The following is a 16,419-nucleotide window of genomic DNA, read 5'->3' on the forward strand; positions in this document are numbered from 1 at the left end:
CACAGTACACACTTATATATTATGTAAAGAAAAACGTTTATTTCGGATGCGATTAATCGCGATTAATCATTTTACAGCACCAATTTTGACACATTATGGAATAAGTGTTTGTGTTTACATACTTGGAGTAAGTTTTGGGCCTAATGTGAGCAGATAAAAAATAGTCTGTGTATACAACGCAATGAATGTGTGCTGCTCATATTCAAGAGTTACAGGTCCATTAGAGCAGACCTGGGCTAGTTGTCCTTTTTTGTTTTTTATAACTTTAGTGACTGTTTCTCAGGGGTGGGTTTATTTTTAAAGTCAGTTTCTATATAGACATAAACCTTATAGTCTTAAGAAAGCTATTGAGACATTTTCACTAGTACTGTTCTGAAAAAAAAAAACTGTTCATTCAGTACAGAGGCATGATGTCACACTGTATGGAGTAATATGTCTGGCTGTTTAAATTCTTTTTCATCAGAATTTAAATCTTAAAGCATTTTGACACATACACATGCACAAAAATCATAGAAAACGACGAATGTCATAATATTTTGAAGTCACTTGTTCAACCTGTATTACAAAATGACAGTATTCTCTGTGACAGCTAGCCCCAGTCTCCTGAATTTGCTACGTAAACAGTAAAACCAGCAGCTGAAGTTAATAATGGACAACATTTGTTGTGGCTGCTGCTGCTTTTTTTTTTGTTAAGTAAAATCTTCTAGTGCTGATATGTTCTGATGTGGATACAAGTTACTACTGATGTTCTGAGCGCTCGCTTAGATGTTTGTTGTGGAGCGGTGTCATTATTTGTCAGTATTTCTTGAGGTTGTGCGTGAGTACTGATGTGCAGAGCTGTATGTGCACATGCTGATTGAAGTGTGTGTTGAATATGAATATAAACAGCCACATTTTCAGGATAACACTGATAAAACGGCTCATGAATTAAACATTGTGTCTTTGCCGCTTATTATTCTGTCACACACATGATGTTACAGTGCAAAATAATGTTTTTTTTAAATGCAGCACACCGTTTGAATATTTCATACATTCACTGCATTTTCTTGATGTGTCTGGTAACCACTTAAAGCATACATTTTTGAAAAAGAATTTGAAGTGTCATTCTCTGAATTAATGTGTCATCAGTTTATATGAAAAAAAATAAAATATTTCAAACAGCTGCCATTTTTTCTTTGATATTTATTAATTTAGCATGCTAGTAAGGTCAGTGCCACGAATATTAAATGTAACTGAACATCACATAAGAAAAATTTGTCAGCCAATTTGAAAACTCAATGTCACAACAATAGACTGTAAATTAGAATAAAAGTCTTCAGAAATACTATGAACTGTTCTAATTCATTTTAGAGAGAACGTGTTAAAGAAAACAGACAATTGAATATAAGATAATGCAGTTGTCATGTGATAAAGGGACACTGGTTTAAATTATTTATCAAAGAATACTTTACCAGTTACTACTATTATTAGCAATAGTGATAACTAATTAAGTAATCATTTCATCAGGTTACACTTTATTTTAAGGTGTCTTTGTAACATTGTATTTATACATTTAAGTTCTGAGTAATATTAATTAACTATATTATAGGGTTAGGGTTAGGATTTGGCTTCGGGTTACTTGCATGTAATTATGCATAAGTCATTTTTATTATAATAGTAAGTACATGTAACGTGTAACAGGGACAACTTAAAATAATGCATTTTATTTATTCGTATTAATTTATGCATGTTGGTTTCAGTTGCCTTTTGTTTTGAATGTTTCGTTTCTTTCATGTCCATTATTAATATTGAATAATTAACAAAATATTTTTTAAGTATAAAATTGACTGACTGTTACATAATTCTCATAATATTGCACTTATGAAGTGAGAGCGATTAGTGATATTAGAAGTGGCTCCTCGGCGTCCCCTTTAAGTGACGCCTACGGCGTGACATCACGGGCCGAGCACGGGGTGTTCCCGACGCGACGCGTCGCAGCTGTCGGAAGTGCAGACAGAGCGCTTGTGTTGTTGTGCTCGGCTCGTGTCTGTGAGATGAGCGGTGAGCTCGTGTCGTGACATCCGCGCGCATCATGGCAGCTCCGTCGAGTCAGAGCGATGATCCCGCCGAGCCGGACCAGTCCCTGCAGCACATGCTGAAGGCCATCGCGGACGAGCGGAACCGCCTGAGCGTCAGACAGGACCTCAGCGGACTGGGTCAGTACATACAGCCGTCAACACTCGCCCCTCGAGCCTGTCACAGCCTCTGTCCTTCATGAACGCCGCAGAAGCGTCAACGGAAATTGATTTGGTCATGACGGTCAAAGGCGAAAACGGGCCGCGGTCATCTGCTATTGTTTCAGCTGGTGCTCCTTCATGACATCATAATTCGCGAGGCGTGCCGCCGCTTTCTCGCGTCTGTGATGTCATAGTCCTGTCTTCTATCTATCTATCTATCTATCTATCTATCTATCTATCTATCTATCTAGCCTTCCAGACTACACGTCTGTCAGTCTGTGTATATCATCTGTGTAATCATATAAGGTCAAGCTATAGATGTTTTACTTCATGTTATGGTTGATTAAATCACAAAACAACTCTTTCTTAGCTAACACCTGTTGAAAAATGGCCTTGCTGTAATGTATGACACTGACGATATAGACCAAATGTTTATAAAACTACATTTTGGCTTATTGATTTCATTGAAATTGCCTTTGGCTTGCCCCCCCCCCCCCCCCCCATCCTATTAACATGGAAATGATTTGCAAGGGTTTTGATTTTTTTTTTAATCATGTTAGGTGGTTTCTACAGTGTAATCTGAAGAGAAGATGAGTTTCTACCGACCCTATTTGGCTTGTATTGTCAGAGTACATGTTTGGCCCCATTAAGACCAGCTTTCCTTTCGGAAATCCTGACCGTTCCCCGAGGAGAGATCCCAAATCCCATAGCTGCTCTTACAGACAGACGACTGTCGTGTTGTCAGGGTCAGAGTTCTGCTGATTACTGAGTAACTCAAGTCACACACAAAATCATCATCTTAACTCGCAACAAACACGTTGTTTGAGGGACTCGCTCTTCATCATTCGAGATCATGTACTAGATATTTCAGTTCTCCTCATCAGAATGTTAGATTTTCTTTGTGATTGTCTTTGTGCTTCATTCTTCTCTCTCTCTCTCTCTCTCTCTCTCTCTCTGTCATCTTTCTTTGATGATTTGTCCCTTTTAAATATTTCATTCTCTGTGCAACACACGGTTAATGTTTGCTGTTTTGCACAGCTCTTCACTTCTGCTTTCGTGCACATCTTCCTTCGGTTACAACTGACACATCTATTATCTCTCGCTGTCTTTGCCGCATGTTTTTTTTTTTTGGTAACACTTTAGCACAAGGTTCAGTTTGTTAACGATAATTAATAATGCACTATAAACTAATAATGAACTTTTTACAGCTTTTATCATTATAGAAGAATGTTGTTCATTGAGCTTGTACATAATACAGTGACTAATGTTAATTCACACAACAGAAATTTTAAATTAGCAAAAATGTAGATATTACAGATATAACATTAATACATGTTGTATACGTACAGTATTAACCTACTGCATTAACTGAATTTCATCTTATTTTAAAATGTTACATATTTTTCCCCCATCAATCCTGTTATTTAAGCACAGCTTGGTTAGCTGGATACATATTCAGGATATGTTATTAATAAACCAGGGGTTTTCTGTGCTTCAGAGCATTAAAAAACTTTATCCAGTTGTGTTACCATTGAAAGATATATTTAGGAAACATGTTTGTTGACCACTGGGTATAAATTTAGAAGTAAATATTGCAACTTTATGCCACGTTATCCTGAATTTAGCCAGTTAAACAAGCAAGCTCTGTTTAAGGAACAGATCTGTGGTGTTACTGAAACCTTTCAGTCCAAATGGTTCAGTTTGTGTCTCATAGAGGCATTCAGTACTGGAAATAAAAATATCTGTTAGTAAATCAACAACTATACAATTGATCCAACAAAAGGCCCAAATCCTCAATGATTTATACTTGTTTACTCTGATTAAATTCCAAAGAAGTTGCCATTTGATTCTAGCTGTAGAAGAGCTGAAAAATGTCAGTATCTCTAGTGGAATTAAAGAGAAGAAAGAAGTACACACACAGTGCACACTGTCTTGACATCAGACTTATTTAATTGTGTTTGTTATAAAAGATGCATTAATCTCAGCTCATGGATTTAAAACTTAGTGGGATTTGGAAATGGGAAGTGTATTTGTTCAGTTCTTCCTGAGGATCCTCCTCTCAACAAGCTTACAGGGGTAGTTCACCCCGAAATGAACATTTTGTCATTATTTACTCACCCTCAAGTTGTTCCAAACCTGAATGGATCTCTTTCTTCTGCTGAACTTTCTTCTGTGGAAGGCATTGGTGACCAGCAACAGTTTGGTTACCCACATTCTTCTAAATAGCTTCTTTTGTGTTCAGCAGAAGAAAGAAATTCATACATTCATTGCAACAACCTGAGGGTGAGTGAATTATAATTTTCATTTTTGTGTGATCGATCCCTCTAAGCTTGCGGAGTATAGTGGACCATCGGGAAGAACTGAACCGATATCAAGCTGTATCTTCCTCTTTCTAAATGGGGATGTGGAAGTCCAGGTCCTGTGATCATTTCTCCTTTTTTGTAGGTTGAAAACCATGGAAGTAAATGTCATGCTAGGAGCTTACACAGCACTGTAGCTCATTTTCAGCTGACAGAGTGCTGGAGCAGATCTGGAAGTGTTCCAGCTTTCAGAACAACACTCAGTCTCTGGATTGACACTCAGTAAAACTAAATGGTTCATTAACATCAATAAAGATGCCACCATTCACATGTACAGTGCAGCTAATGATGACATACAGACACTGACTCTAATTTCTTTTGAAATATGTTTTCAAACCTTGTTATCATATACAATGTCTGTATCCAATTATTTTTCTATTTTTGCGAATTGATTGGATGGTGAAAAGTGGGCTTTTCATAATGGAATAAACACAGAAATTAATGCTTAATTGCTAAAACAATTCCAGAGTTAAAGCAAAATTGTAATATTGATGAAAGATTATAAAAATGTAGAATAATATGTAATAATAAATCGTTCACAGTAAGACCAATAATGTGTATTAATCAAGCAAATAGATACATTTTGATTTCATGTTGACTGTAAATCTGTTTCACTTTTTGTTAAACTTCCAATAACATCGAAAATCACCGATAACATCTGACAGCAATGGTCAAAAATTTTGCTTCTTGAGGATGAAATCTGACCAAAAAATATGTTTGCAGTCAGTTATTGTTTTTCTAACAAAGAAAAAAAATATATAGTAGATACAGCTGAAATTTTGCACTGCTTTTTTGCTGCATTTGATTAAAATGCTTGTATGATTTCACTGTATTTAATTAGAATCTTTTTTTCTTCTTTTTTTTAAGGGTGCTTCAAGGATGACCGCATAGTGTTCTGGACATGGATGTTCTCCACATACTTCATGGAGAAATGGGCACCACGTCAGGATGATATGCTCTTCTATGTGCGCCGCAAGCTCTCCTACGTCGGTGCAGACAACACAGAAGGGAAGAAGGTGAGATGAACCTATTAATTCTCATTGAGTGAGGTGTAGAGTTGACAGAGAAATGGTCTCTAAAATTTCTCACCTGGGGGTTGGACAGTTTCATACATGCACTAGATTCTTTTGTGAGTACTGCATCTTATAAATGGTAGCATTTAGTCATTAGGTCCTTAACATAATAGTGTGTACTATATTGTGAGCGGTTCACCCAAAATTGAAAATACCGTCATTTATTCACCCTCATGTGGTTCTAAACCTTGCATTTGATTTGCTATGATTTGTGTTGGTTTCAGGTGGAGGTCGAGGTTTACAGAAGAGACTCTAAAAAGCTGCCTGGACTCGGTGATCCTGACATCGACTGGGAGGAGAGCGTCTATCTCAATCTCATCCTGCAGAAAGTAAGCAAACCTCAATGATCCGACGCTATGAAGTGCAATGTAAACACAATTAATTGCTCTAAAATAGAAACAGTAAAACAAAGACTATTCTCTCTGCGACTTAATGTCATTATGGTGTAGTTTTGCCCATGTAGTCTTCTTGTCCCACAGCTGGACTATGTGGTCACATGTGCAGTTTGCACACGCTCAGATGCAGGAGACATCCACATCCACAAGAAGAAATCACAGGTAAGACCACATTTGTTCAGTTCATGTGATGGGATATAGCTACGCAGTTCAGACACAAGATAACACGTTAATCTAAGGTTATGATCATAGAATGCTATTATTAAAAAAGGAATTGTCTACACTTGTCAATAATCAGGTGTTTTCTGCACAAAATCATAGTAACAGAGTTGAGAGTCTTGTAGTTTTCCATTATTAGCTTTAGCTGAAGATTGACACTAGAAGGTTTTTATTATTAGAGCAGTTATCGCATTTGTAAGTAATCAGTTCTTTAAAAAAGAAAACTCTAAGTATATGACTTTCTTCTTTCAGACAAATCCAGTCAGAGTTTTATTAAAAATTGTCTTTGATCTTTCAAACTGTTTAACGGCGCTCAGCGGGTGTTGCATGCATCAGTCCAAAAGAAGTTAAATAAAAAGCGCCCATCCATAAAAAAGTGTCTCAAACGGTTCCGGGGGGTGAACGAAGGCATTCTGTGGTGAATCGATGTGTTTTTGTTAGAAAAATATCCATATTCAAAATGTAATAATCACTTTAATCTAGTTTGCGCTCACTGTTGTAAACTGAAGCAGTTCCGGGCGGATGACATATGAGGTCAGCTTTGCTTTGTTCATTTTTGAGTGAACTAACCATTTAATCTAATGTCTGGTTCACACAAGATCATTGTAACAGTCTGGCTGTTATTAGGCAAAATCATAAGGTTATAAAATACAAATTATAGTTTGCTACTTAAAGTTTAAAGCATGAAGCATCAGTTGTTTACCACACTAATACTCGTTACAGGGTTGATAGTCTTATCATTCAGTCAGCTGTTTTTAGAAAAAAATAATAGGATAATGAAACTACAAGCTACAATACAATCACTACACAAAATCATGGTAAAAAGGTTGACATTTCCAGCTCAGTCGCTAATGACACACCCAGACAGCACACATACATCTCCAAAAACGTCTGATAGACGTTGATAAAATTCTTTCCATACATTCTACATCATCAACCGAAACCCAAACCAAACTGATAAAAGAGACTTTAACTAGTCCTTGAAGAGTTTACTTCCTTGTAGGGGTGATGACACAGACATATCATAGCTGAATGATTTCATGTTATTTCTGTGAATTTGCAACTTAAAACAGAGGATCTCTTTCTTTACAGCAAGTGTTTGCCTCTCCGAGCAAACACCCAATGGACAGCAAAGGGGAGGAGTCAAAAATGAGCTACCCCAACATCTTCTTCATGATTGACAACTTTGAGGAGGTAACCTTTTTTAGGCTTTTAAATCCCATTGTGGTGCTAGAACAAAACTGCTGGTAATTTCAAAAGCTGTGTACTGCAACATCTACGCGTGTCATCTAACATAAGGAAATAAACTACTGTATATCTGTTCTGAGGTCATATCAGGTTGGGCAGGTTTACTTGGTTTTCCTGGTATCATTGATACCTAGCTCAGTCAGGTTACTGAGTTTTAAGTCATAAATGTTCAAGAAGTCAATTGTATATTGGTTTCAGAAGATATAATATTTTTTGTTGGTTTGTCGATGCATAAGCTGCATCCCAAATGATGCACTAAACACTGTGCACTTATACAATATGTACTCAACCGTGTAGTGTATGAAAGCTAGTATGGTAAGGTTATTTGTCATTCATAATCAGAATCTGATAGCCCCTACCCCTCCCACCACAAAGTGTGTTTTTCTTCCGTTACACACAGCTGGGGGGCTGCTGAATTATACTCTGTCATATAAAAATTAAATGTGTTGAACAAAACGGAGGAGACAAAACAAAGGGAATTTTACCTCTGGTGAGCTTTACTGCATAAACACATTAACTAACAGCCCTAATAATGAGTAATTCTGTATAACTAGTGCTGTAATTGTTGTGTGTGTGTGTGTGTGTGTTGGGCAGGTGTTCAGCGAGATGACTGTTGGAGAAGGCGAGATGGTATGTGTGGAGCTGGTGGCCAGTGACAAAAGCAACACATTTCAGGGTGTCATCTTCCAGGGCTCCATCCGCTACGAGGCTCTCAAGAAGGTCTATGATAACCGGGTATGCTTCCTTTTACATTTGTCCAAAGTGTTTATTGTCTTATAAAAGTTTCTTGTGTGTATTTCATGGTGTTTATATCTTCGTAGGTAAGTGTGGCTGCTAAGATGGCCCAGCGGATGTCATTCGGTTTCTACAAGTACAACAACATGGAGTTTGTGCGGATGAAGGGTCCTCAGGGGAAAGGTCATGCTGAGATGGCTGTGAGTCGAGTGCCCACTGGAGACACCTCACCCTGCGGCACTGAAGAGGACCAAGACTCCCCTCTTCACGAGAGGGTCAGTTAAACCCATTTTCTATTGCCACTTCAGTAGATGTTTTGAATTAATGCACAAATCATTTGCATTTGTTCTCTTCATTTCTTTTCATTTACGCTTTTGAAGTAATTGATAGCCCTGTTTTCCTCATAGGTGACATCATTCAGCACTCCCCCAACCCCGGAGAAAAACAGGCCCTCCTTCTTCTCACCGTCACTCCGACGGAAAGTCCCCCGAAACCGAATCGCTGAGATGAAGAAATCACACTCGGCAAACGACAGTGAGGAGTTTTTTAGAGAAGAGGATGATGAAGGTACACAAACACACTGGGACAGTACTTACATTTAACAACACTGAAGAGTTTTTTCTTAATTTTTCATTTGTATCTTAATGGTGCGTTCACACCAGATGCGAATAGAGCGTGTGGCGCGAGTGATTTCATTGTTAAGTCAATGCAAAGACGCGAATAGACAACCTGCGCCATTCGCGCCGCCCCACGAGTTGAAAAATCTGAACTTTGGCGAAATTTCGCGCTGCATTAAATAATCAGGAGCTTGCTCTAGTAGTGACGTGATTACAACGTAGCGAGCAGAGGGAAAATCCGAAACAACAATGGAGGACAAACTTATCATCGCTGTATGTGGATACCTGGAGCTGTATGATACTTCTTCATACTTTTACAGAAACAGGAATAAAAAGGATCTTGCTTGTGTATATATAACATTAATAGATTAAGTGAATAAAGACCAAAGATTAGATTTACCCCAAACAAGTTGTATTTTATCTTCAACCACTAAAGCGATATCAGAGTCAGGGGCACATGTCAGAAGGTCTAGCCGAGGTGAGGATGCTCTCGGCAGATACATGATTACTGAGCTCCCGCTGATCGCATGGAGCTCACCGTCTCCTAGATCGGTGAAACACATTTTTAAATAGACGCTGTCTTTATAAATAAACCGCATATTTGAGTTTAAAACAACTACATTCTCTTCTAATATACTTTTAAAACTACATTTCATGACACGATAACAGTAATATTTTGAAAATTATCCGAATAAAAATGGTGGTTGAAAATGCTGCGTGGACTCAACTGGCAGAAGCCCGCCCATGACGCGAATTCGCATCTGTTGTGAAGTTAATTTCACGCGCGGATGAAGCGTCTAAACGCAAAATGTTCAAGCGTCCAACTACACGCGAATATCGCGATTTATTTGCACAAGTTGTGTCTGGTGTGAACGCACAGTTAAACTGGTTGTTTTGGTTCTTATACTTGATTCTTGTAATAGCTGTGAATATACAAATTAAAAGAAATTTCAGCTTTCATTTTCTGATCTATTAATGATGATATCCTGCCGTCTGAAACTGCGAACTACTGCAGCAAATAATAATAATAAATAATAATAAATATAATCCATGGCCTAGTTTTGTATGATCTGATTTTAAATTTCAAACTAAACGTTTAAATTTCAGAACTTACAATTTCTGAATTTTCTACATCTGAAAAATAATTTTAAAAAGATTACCCAATACTGTTATATTAGTGATTAATTGTTATAACAATCAATCACTCACTCATATAATATAACATTTGATTAATCTGCTAAAAAAAAAGTATTGTTTATATATTTATGCTTTATATAATTATGTTTGTATTCAGACTCAAATCTTGAGATCAGATGTGTCTAGCTTATTGATAGTCCTAGTTTTAACAGGAAGAAATAAAAACAAATATGCATGCACTTTTGTGGGTGGAAAAGCATTCCTTCCTTGTAACAGTGATGGTTTCAGTCTGAAGTGAAATTAAAGGTACTTTCCTCTTTCCTCAGACATGTGCAACGCCACAAACTTGCGCTCCCGCTCTCTGTCAGGAACAGGCCGTTCCCTGGTGGGTTCATGGCTCAAGCTGAACAGAAAAGAGGAGTATTTTCTGTTGTATTCTCATCTCACCTACGTCACTCTTCCTTTGCATCGCATCACCACAGGTACAGCACACCTGCCCTCCATACAATCATGCTTCTTTTCCATCTTCTACACTAACTGTAGTTGCTAAATGGCTCCGTTGTTTCTTTTTTAGATATTCTGGAGGTGAGACAAAAGCCCATTCTGATGACATAGCATTTACTGACTCCCCAAAAACCACATGACCAAGTGCCTCCTCACATCAGGCCTCCGAGGAACCGCTGTGTGGCGTACGGACAGATAACCAAAAACAAAAACCGTGAACGAGAAGAGGAAAAGAGAAACCGAAGGAACAAACTCCATCAAGAAGTGCCTCTTCCATATGTTCTTCAGAGAGAGACGCCATCCAGAATGGCTCGAGACCTGGATCTAAAGTGGCACTAGACTGTGACACGGAAGGGAAATGTTTATTGGGAGATGAAACCCAATAAACGAATGTCGTTGTTGTAAATACACTGCTGCTTAGAAACTCAGTGAACTGTACCGACCACAGCCGTCTCCCTTCAACCCTCCTTCAAAAGACACTCGTAGGTTTCACGATATTACTGATTTTGTGTGTAGTATATTTTCCAAAGGACGTTTCCTTGCAGCTCTAGGCCTTAATATTTCGCTAACCAGCTAATATATATCACACGTCGTCTTTTTGATAGCCCATCGCTGAATGAATCACAGATGTCCAGCAAATGTCCTCCTGTACTTTACACGACTGTCTGATATGTTCGAGGGGATTCCTGATTTCCAAATACTAGTGAACGTGACGTATCTCCTGAGAAGACGCTGACGCACGTTTCGCAGGCCGATTTCTGGTAGATGGATGAGGACACAACCTGAGCACAGTTCTTGGAGACATCTCCGTCCACAAAGACACTAGATTTGTCCGTGACACTAGATCACATGATCCCGCCCAGCAGATATTGCTTTTTTTCATTTTTGGGTTTGTTCACGTTTCGTGACTGTCGAGTTTTTGAATACTCTTTGCACTAAAGGGCTTTTGGAGTTGAACATGTATATCCAACCCAAAGTGTCAGTATTGTTTTATTTTGTACGTACGTGTGTGTGTGTGTGTGTCAGCTGAATGTAATTGTAACTGACCTGACAGCTTTAATATCTATTTGATATCAGCATTTGAAGATGTTGTTCAAACTATTTTAAGATCCTAGTCTTCAGTTTTAAATCATTGTTTCGCTTGAGGTGCAAAGCTTCGGTGGAAGGCTGTTTTTAAGGAAGTCCCAGTTGGTTAAACGCTTTTGTATCAAGTGGTAATTAGGCAGTAAATGTGCATGTTGTCGTATTTATGTTGTAATATATACACACCTTTTCTGTACATCTTTATGAAAATACACATTATAAAAAAAGCTCTTGTTCAAATTTATTGCCCAATTGTGGGATATCGCACAAATTCTTGGAGACTGCAAAAGGTAAAGGAACCACTATTGTTTGTAAAGACTGATGCAAACTTTTAATACAAATTTTAAATCGGTTGTTCTAAAGCAGTAGCGGTTTTAGGCACGGGCGAACCGGGCAGCCGCCCGGGGCGTCATTTTTTCGTGACACATTGGGGGGCGGCAGCACGAGCAGATTAAAAAAAATCCTCTGCGTCGCGAAACGGTTTTTCATCATTTATATCATTTCACTGTGTGTGGAATTGGCAAATTGACGCTCCCTGCAGCTGCCGGCGCACCTGCTTGCTGAAAATGTACCATGCACAGAAGCTGTGTGTTGTGAGAGAAGTGTAAAAGGGGGCGGGGCGAGAGGCGCTGGCGAGATTTCACCTCTGGGTCTCTCAAATTGAACGGACAGGGCGGGGGGGGAATCCACACTATTAATATAATTAATAATAGGCTAAAATCAGTCACACAGCTCGACTTTCTTCCGAATAACGCACATTTCATTCATAATGTTATAATACAGGCATATAGTTCCTGCAAATGATACTAGGTAATACAAAACGATTATGCGGTCATCAAGGTGAATTGGTTTAGTCTTGACTTCTGGTCGTGAGTGACAGTTGGGGGGATGGGAAATCTGTTGATTGTCGAGTGCCAAATAAACAGAGATGGAGAAGAAAAGGTCAAAGCCATCAGGTGCCCAATTTCGAAAAGAAAAGAAGAAGAGGAGAAACGAGCAAAAGATAAAGGTATGCAACTATGTTCTCTCTCTCTGTATGATTACAGTATCCATTTCATGAATGAAGGGCTAATGTTAATTGGTGGTGGGTATAACTCTTTGTTAGCCTTTTTGCTATGATGCTTGCTAAGCTTATACAACAATAATTTGGTTTCAACTCAATCACGAGATCTAATTTATAATATTGTGCTTTGCAATAAAACTGTTACAAGTTCAGTTATCATTTCCATCATTTGGTTTAACGTTAGGCCCTGTAAATAACCAACGGCATTTTCAAATCTGTAGGTTAAAGACGAACATTTGCTATTTATTTGCTACACAGTATGCTAAGTATAGTTTCCTAAGAATACAAGTCATAACTAAGAGTGTGTCATGCATAGAATTTGAGACAGTAACCAAAGAGCTAATGGTTCCTCCATGAAAGTTAGATTAATTAATAGGCGAAAAAAAGAAAAAGTTTTTTTCCGGGTCTAGGAGGATATAGCGTGTAATGACAGACATTTAGTGTGTTAGAGCATGTTTATGTAACCCTTCTATTATGTTTTGAGTCAATTTGACCCCAGGCTGTTTTAGCTTTATAAAACATTATCCTATGGTCTTTTGATTTCAAATGCAATTCAATTGCAATTTCAGGGGCACTTCTAAAATATTTTGGAGCATCCTCTGCCACTGGTCAGGATGAGCCAACCATCTCCTCCGATACACAGGCCTCTTCTGGAATGGTCTCGACCCTTCAGGATGAGCCAACCACCTCTTCCGATACACATATGTCTCCACAAATATCTGATATTGAGGATGAAGACCTCTTTGCCTCTACTTCTCCCCAGCATGAGCTTTCAGGTGTGCATATCGTGTGTGTGTGTGTGTGTGTGTGTGTGTGTAGGCTACAAGACAACAGGACAACTGCAATTTAATGTAATTTTAATATTTCTGCTCATTTATGAGTAGGACTATGTTTTTTCACTGCTATGTGTTTTGAGTAATATGCCAATATGCTGTCTGATAGAAATGCCTGGAGCTGAACCCCCACTGAGCCCCACTGGTGAGGATGAGCCTCTGTCAACCGACCCTGCTAACTGGCCCTCACATCTGACTGACAGGTTTCGGACTGAGCTGGTTCGCAGAGGACCAAGTAAGGTGCCACCTGGCTTTGTTTTCCGTATGAATGAGAGTGATGGGAGAAGTTGCCACCAACAATATTTTAAGAAGACATTAGTAAGTGGTGAAAAGATGGCAAGAAGTTGGCTGATTTATTCAATTAAGAACAACAGCCTCTTTTGCTTCTGCTGCAAATTGTTTTCCAAGAGGAACATCAATTTAACAAGTGCAGGAATGGCAAATTGGAAACATGCAAGCAATTATCTCACATCACATGAAAACAGTACAGAACACCTCAATTGCATGAAAGCATGGAAGGAACTGTCAGTGAGGTTAAAAAGTGGGACAACTATTGATAAGCAGGAGATGGCACTTCTGGAGGCTGAAAGGGTGAGATGCAGTCACTGGTTATTCGAAATTACTCGTTCACACAGAAACACTGTTCACACCATCAAATGGGAACTTCCTTAAAGAGGTCGAACTTATGGCCAGGCTTGATCCCATCATGAAAGATCACCTTAACCGTGTCGAAAGAGGAACAGCAAGTCATAACAGCTACCTAGGCCATCATGTGCAGAATGAGCTGATTGATTTGTTGAGAAGCAAAATCATATCTGCTATAGTGGATGACATCAAGCAGGCAAAGTTTTTTTCAATAATTTTGGATTGCACCCCAGATATAAGCCACACAGAACAGTTGTCAGTGGTCATTAGATGGTGTCACTGATGGAGAAGCCCAAATATTCTTAATATTTTTTGTTGATAATATTGTTGCTCTCTGCTTTTGTTACTTTTTATATATCTGATTGTATATATTTTTGGCATATTAATATAGTGTATATTTATTTAAGTTCTGATAACTTATACTCATATTTTGTGCAGAATGGTGTTCATTGTCCTTTGGCAATGTTGGAGGTGGAAATTGTGCACCTTAAAAAGTGTGTTTGCTGTTTAAATTGCAATAGTTAATAAATTACCACCTATGTTGTTATAATAAAATATAACTGTTTGTGCAGAACTTTGTTTATTTTTGTGTGTGGTGGTGGTGGTGGTGGTGGTGGGTGGGGGGGGGCTCGAAAGGGGTCTCGCCCAGGGTGTATTTCAATGTAGAACCGCCACTGTTCTAAATATACAATGGTTTCGTGATTTAGCTCAAATCAGTGTAGTGTTGATTGAGTGCAATTCAATACCTGTAAAGTTCAGTAAAACTTTTTGGTTTTGGGTAAAAATAAGAGTTATTATAAGAGTTATTATAATTCAAAATTGAACATACCATGTACTACAACAAAACTAAATGCTCTTACTGGTTGTGTAGATTAGTGATGGGCGCTTTCAACACACTAAAAGTTTCAAAGCTTCATGAAACTGTCAATGTAATAACCTAGAACACTGTCTAAGACTTGATGGCTGTTCTGTTCATTCCTCCTCATCAGTTAATAACCTAGGTGTGCTATTTGATAGCAATCTTTCCTTTGAAAACCAATGTTCTTAGCATTTGTAAAACCGCATTTTACATCTTAAAAAAATATCTAAAATACGACCTATGCTCTCAATGAGCATAAACGTTAATTCATGCGTTCATGACCTCAAGGTTAGATTAATGTAAAAATGCTATTGGGTGGTTGTCCAAAATGCAGCAGCAAGAGTTCTTACTAGAACCAGGAAGTATGACCATATTAGCCCGGTCCTGTCAACACTGCACTGTAAGTCAACTCAAGTCACCTTTATTTATATAGCGCTTTTAACAATACAGATTGTATCAAAGCAACTGAACAGCATTTAATAATACAATAATGTGTCAATAAAGCAAAAAGGCAGTTCATCATTTAATTCAATCTCTGATCAGTTAAATAGTCTGTGCAATTATTTGCAATCAAGTCAATGTAATGTCGCTGTAGATGAAGTGTCCCCAACTAAGCAAGCCAGAGGTGACAGCGGCAAGGAACCGAAACTCCATCGGTGACAGAATGGAGAAAAAAACCTTGGGAGAAACCAGGCTCAGTTGGGGGGCCAGTTCTCCTCTGACCAGACGAAACCAGTAGTTCAATTCCAGATTGCAGCAAAGTCAGATTGTGCAGAAGAATCATCTGTTTCCTGTGGTCTTGTCCTGGTGCTCCTTTGAGACAAGGTCTTTACAAGCATCTCCCTGCTTACCGTGGTGATGAGATGCATAGCAGATTGTCATCACTCAATGGCTGGATGTCTAAGTGGTGCCCACAGAATAACAGGTTTCATAGACAATTGGACGAGCTTTTGGGGCAGACCTGACCCGTTTAAAAGAGATGGTCTTCATCCCATTATTGAATATCTTCGAAAGCACTTTTTGTAAATAATATGATCACTGATCATAACCTAGATGTGCTCTGTTTGACAGAAACCTGGCTAAACCTGATGATTACATTGGGTTTAGACAACACGTTTCAGGACCTACTCATTGTCGAAATATTTAATACTGATTAATACTAGATTTAATACTGTCACATGGAATTGATGTTGATAGTAGTTGAAATTATTCAGCCAAGTGATGATATCTCAGATCATTTAGTTCTATGGTAACTTCAAAAGAAAGTATTTATATAGCTCATTGTTGCAGATTGTGCACATACAGAATTCAGTGTGAAACCATTCCAAAATCACATCAAATTCAACATCAATCTATTGAACCGATTAATTGTAGTGAAAACTATTTTAAAATGAATCACCAAAAACATAATATTGCTGTCTCCCACATTTTG

At 38.3% G+C, this 16,419-nt stretch overlaps 1 protein-coding gene and 1 long non-coding RNA gene across 2 annotated transcripts; both read left to right on the plus strand.

The window, feature by feature from the left end:
- LOC132098422 (uncharacterized) lies at window positions 1–621 on the plus strand. Its single transcript, XR_009422917.1, has 2 exons — window positions 1–189; window positions 241–621. It is a non-coding gene; the product is annotated as an uncharacterized LOC132098422 (long non-coding RNA).
- Window positions 622–1,932: 1,311 nt separating this feature from the next.
- On the plus strand, window positions 1,933–11,831 carry LOC132099095 (uncharacterized protein KIAA0930 homolog). The gene is made up of 10 exons (XM_059505541.1): window positions 1,933–2,195; window positions 5,444–5,592; window positions 5,874–5,978; window positions 6,129–6,206; window positions 7,356–7,457; window positions 8,106–8,246; window positions 8,333–8,521; window positions 8,654–8,813; window positions 10,327–10,482; window positions 10,575–11,831. The coding sequence occupies exons 1-10, from the start codon at window positions 2,072–2,074 to the stop codon at window positions 10,613–10,615; spliced, it is 1,245 nt and encodes a 414-aa protein (XP_059361524.1). The 5' UTR covers window positions 1,933–2,071; the 3' UTR covers window positions 10,616–11,831.
- The last annotated feature ends 4,588 nt before the right edge of the window (window positions 11,832–16,419 follow it).

The sequence above is a fragment of the Carassius carassius genome, chromosome 22, assembly GCF_963082965.1.
Source record: "Carassius carassius chromosome 22, fCarCar2.1, whole genome shotgun sequence".
Classification (NCBI taxonomy): Eukaryota; Metazoa; Chordata; class Actinopteri; order Cypriniformes; family Cyprinidae; genus Carassius; species Carassius carassius.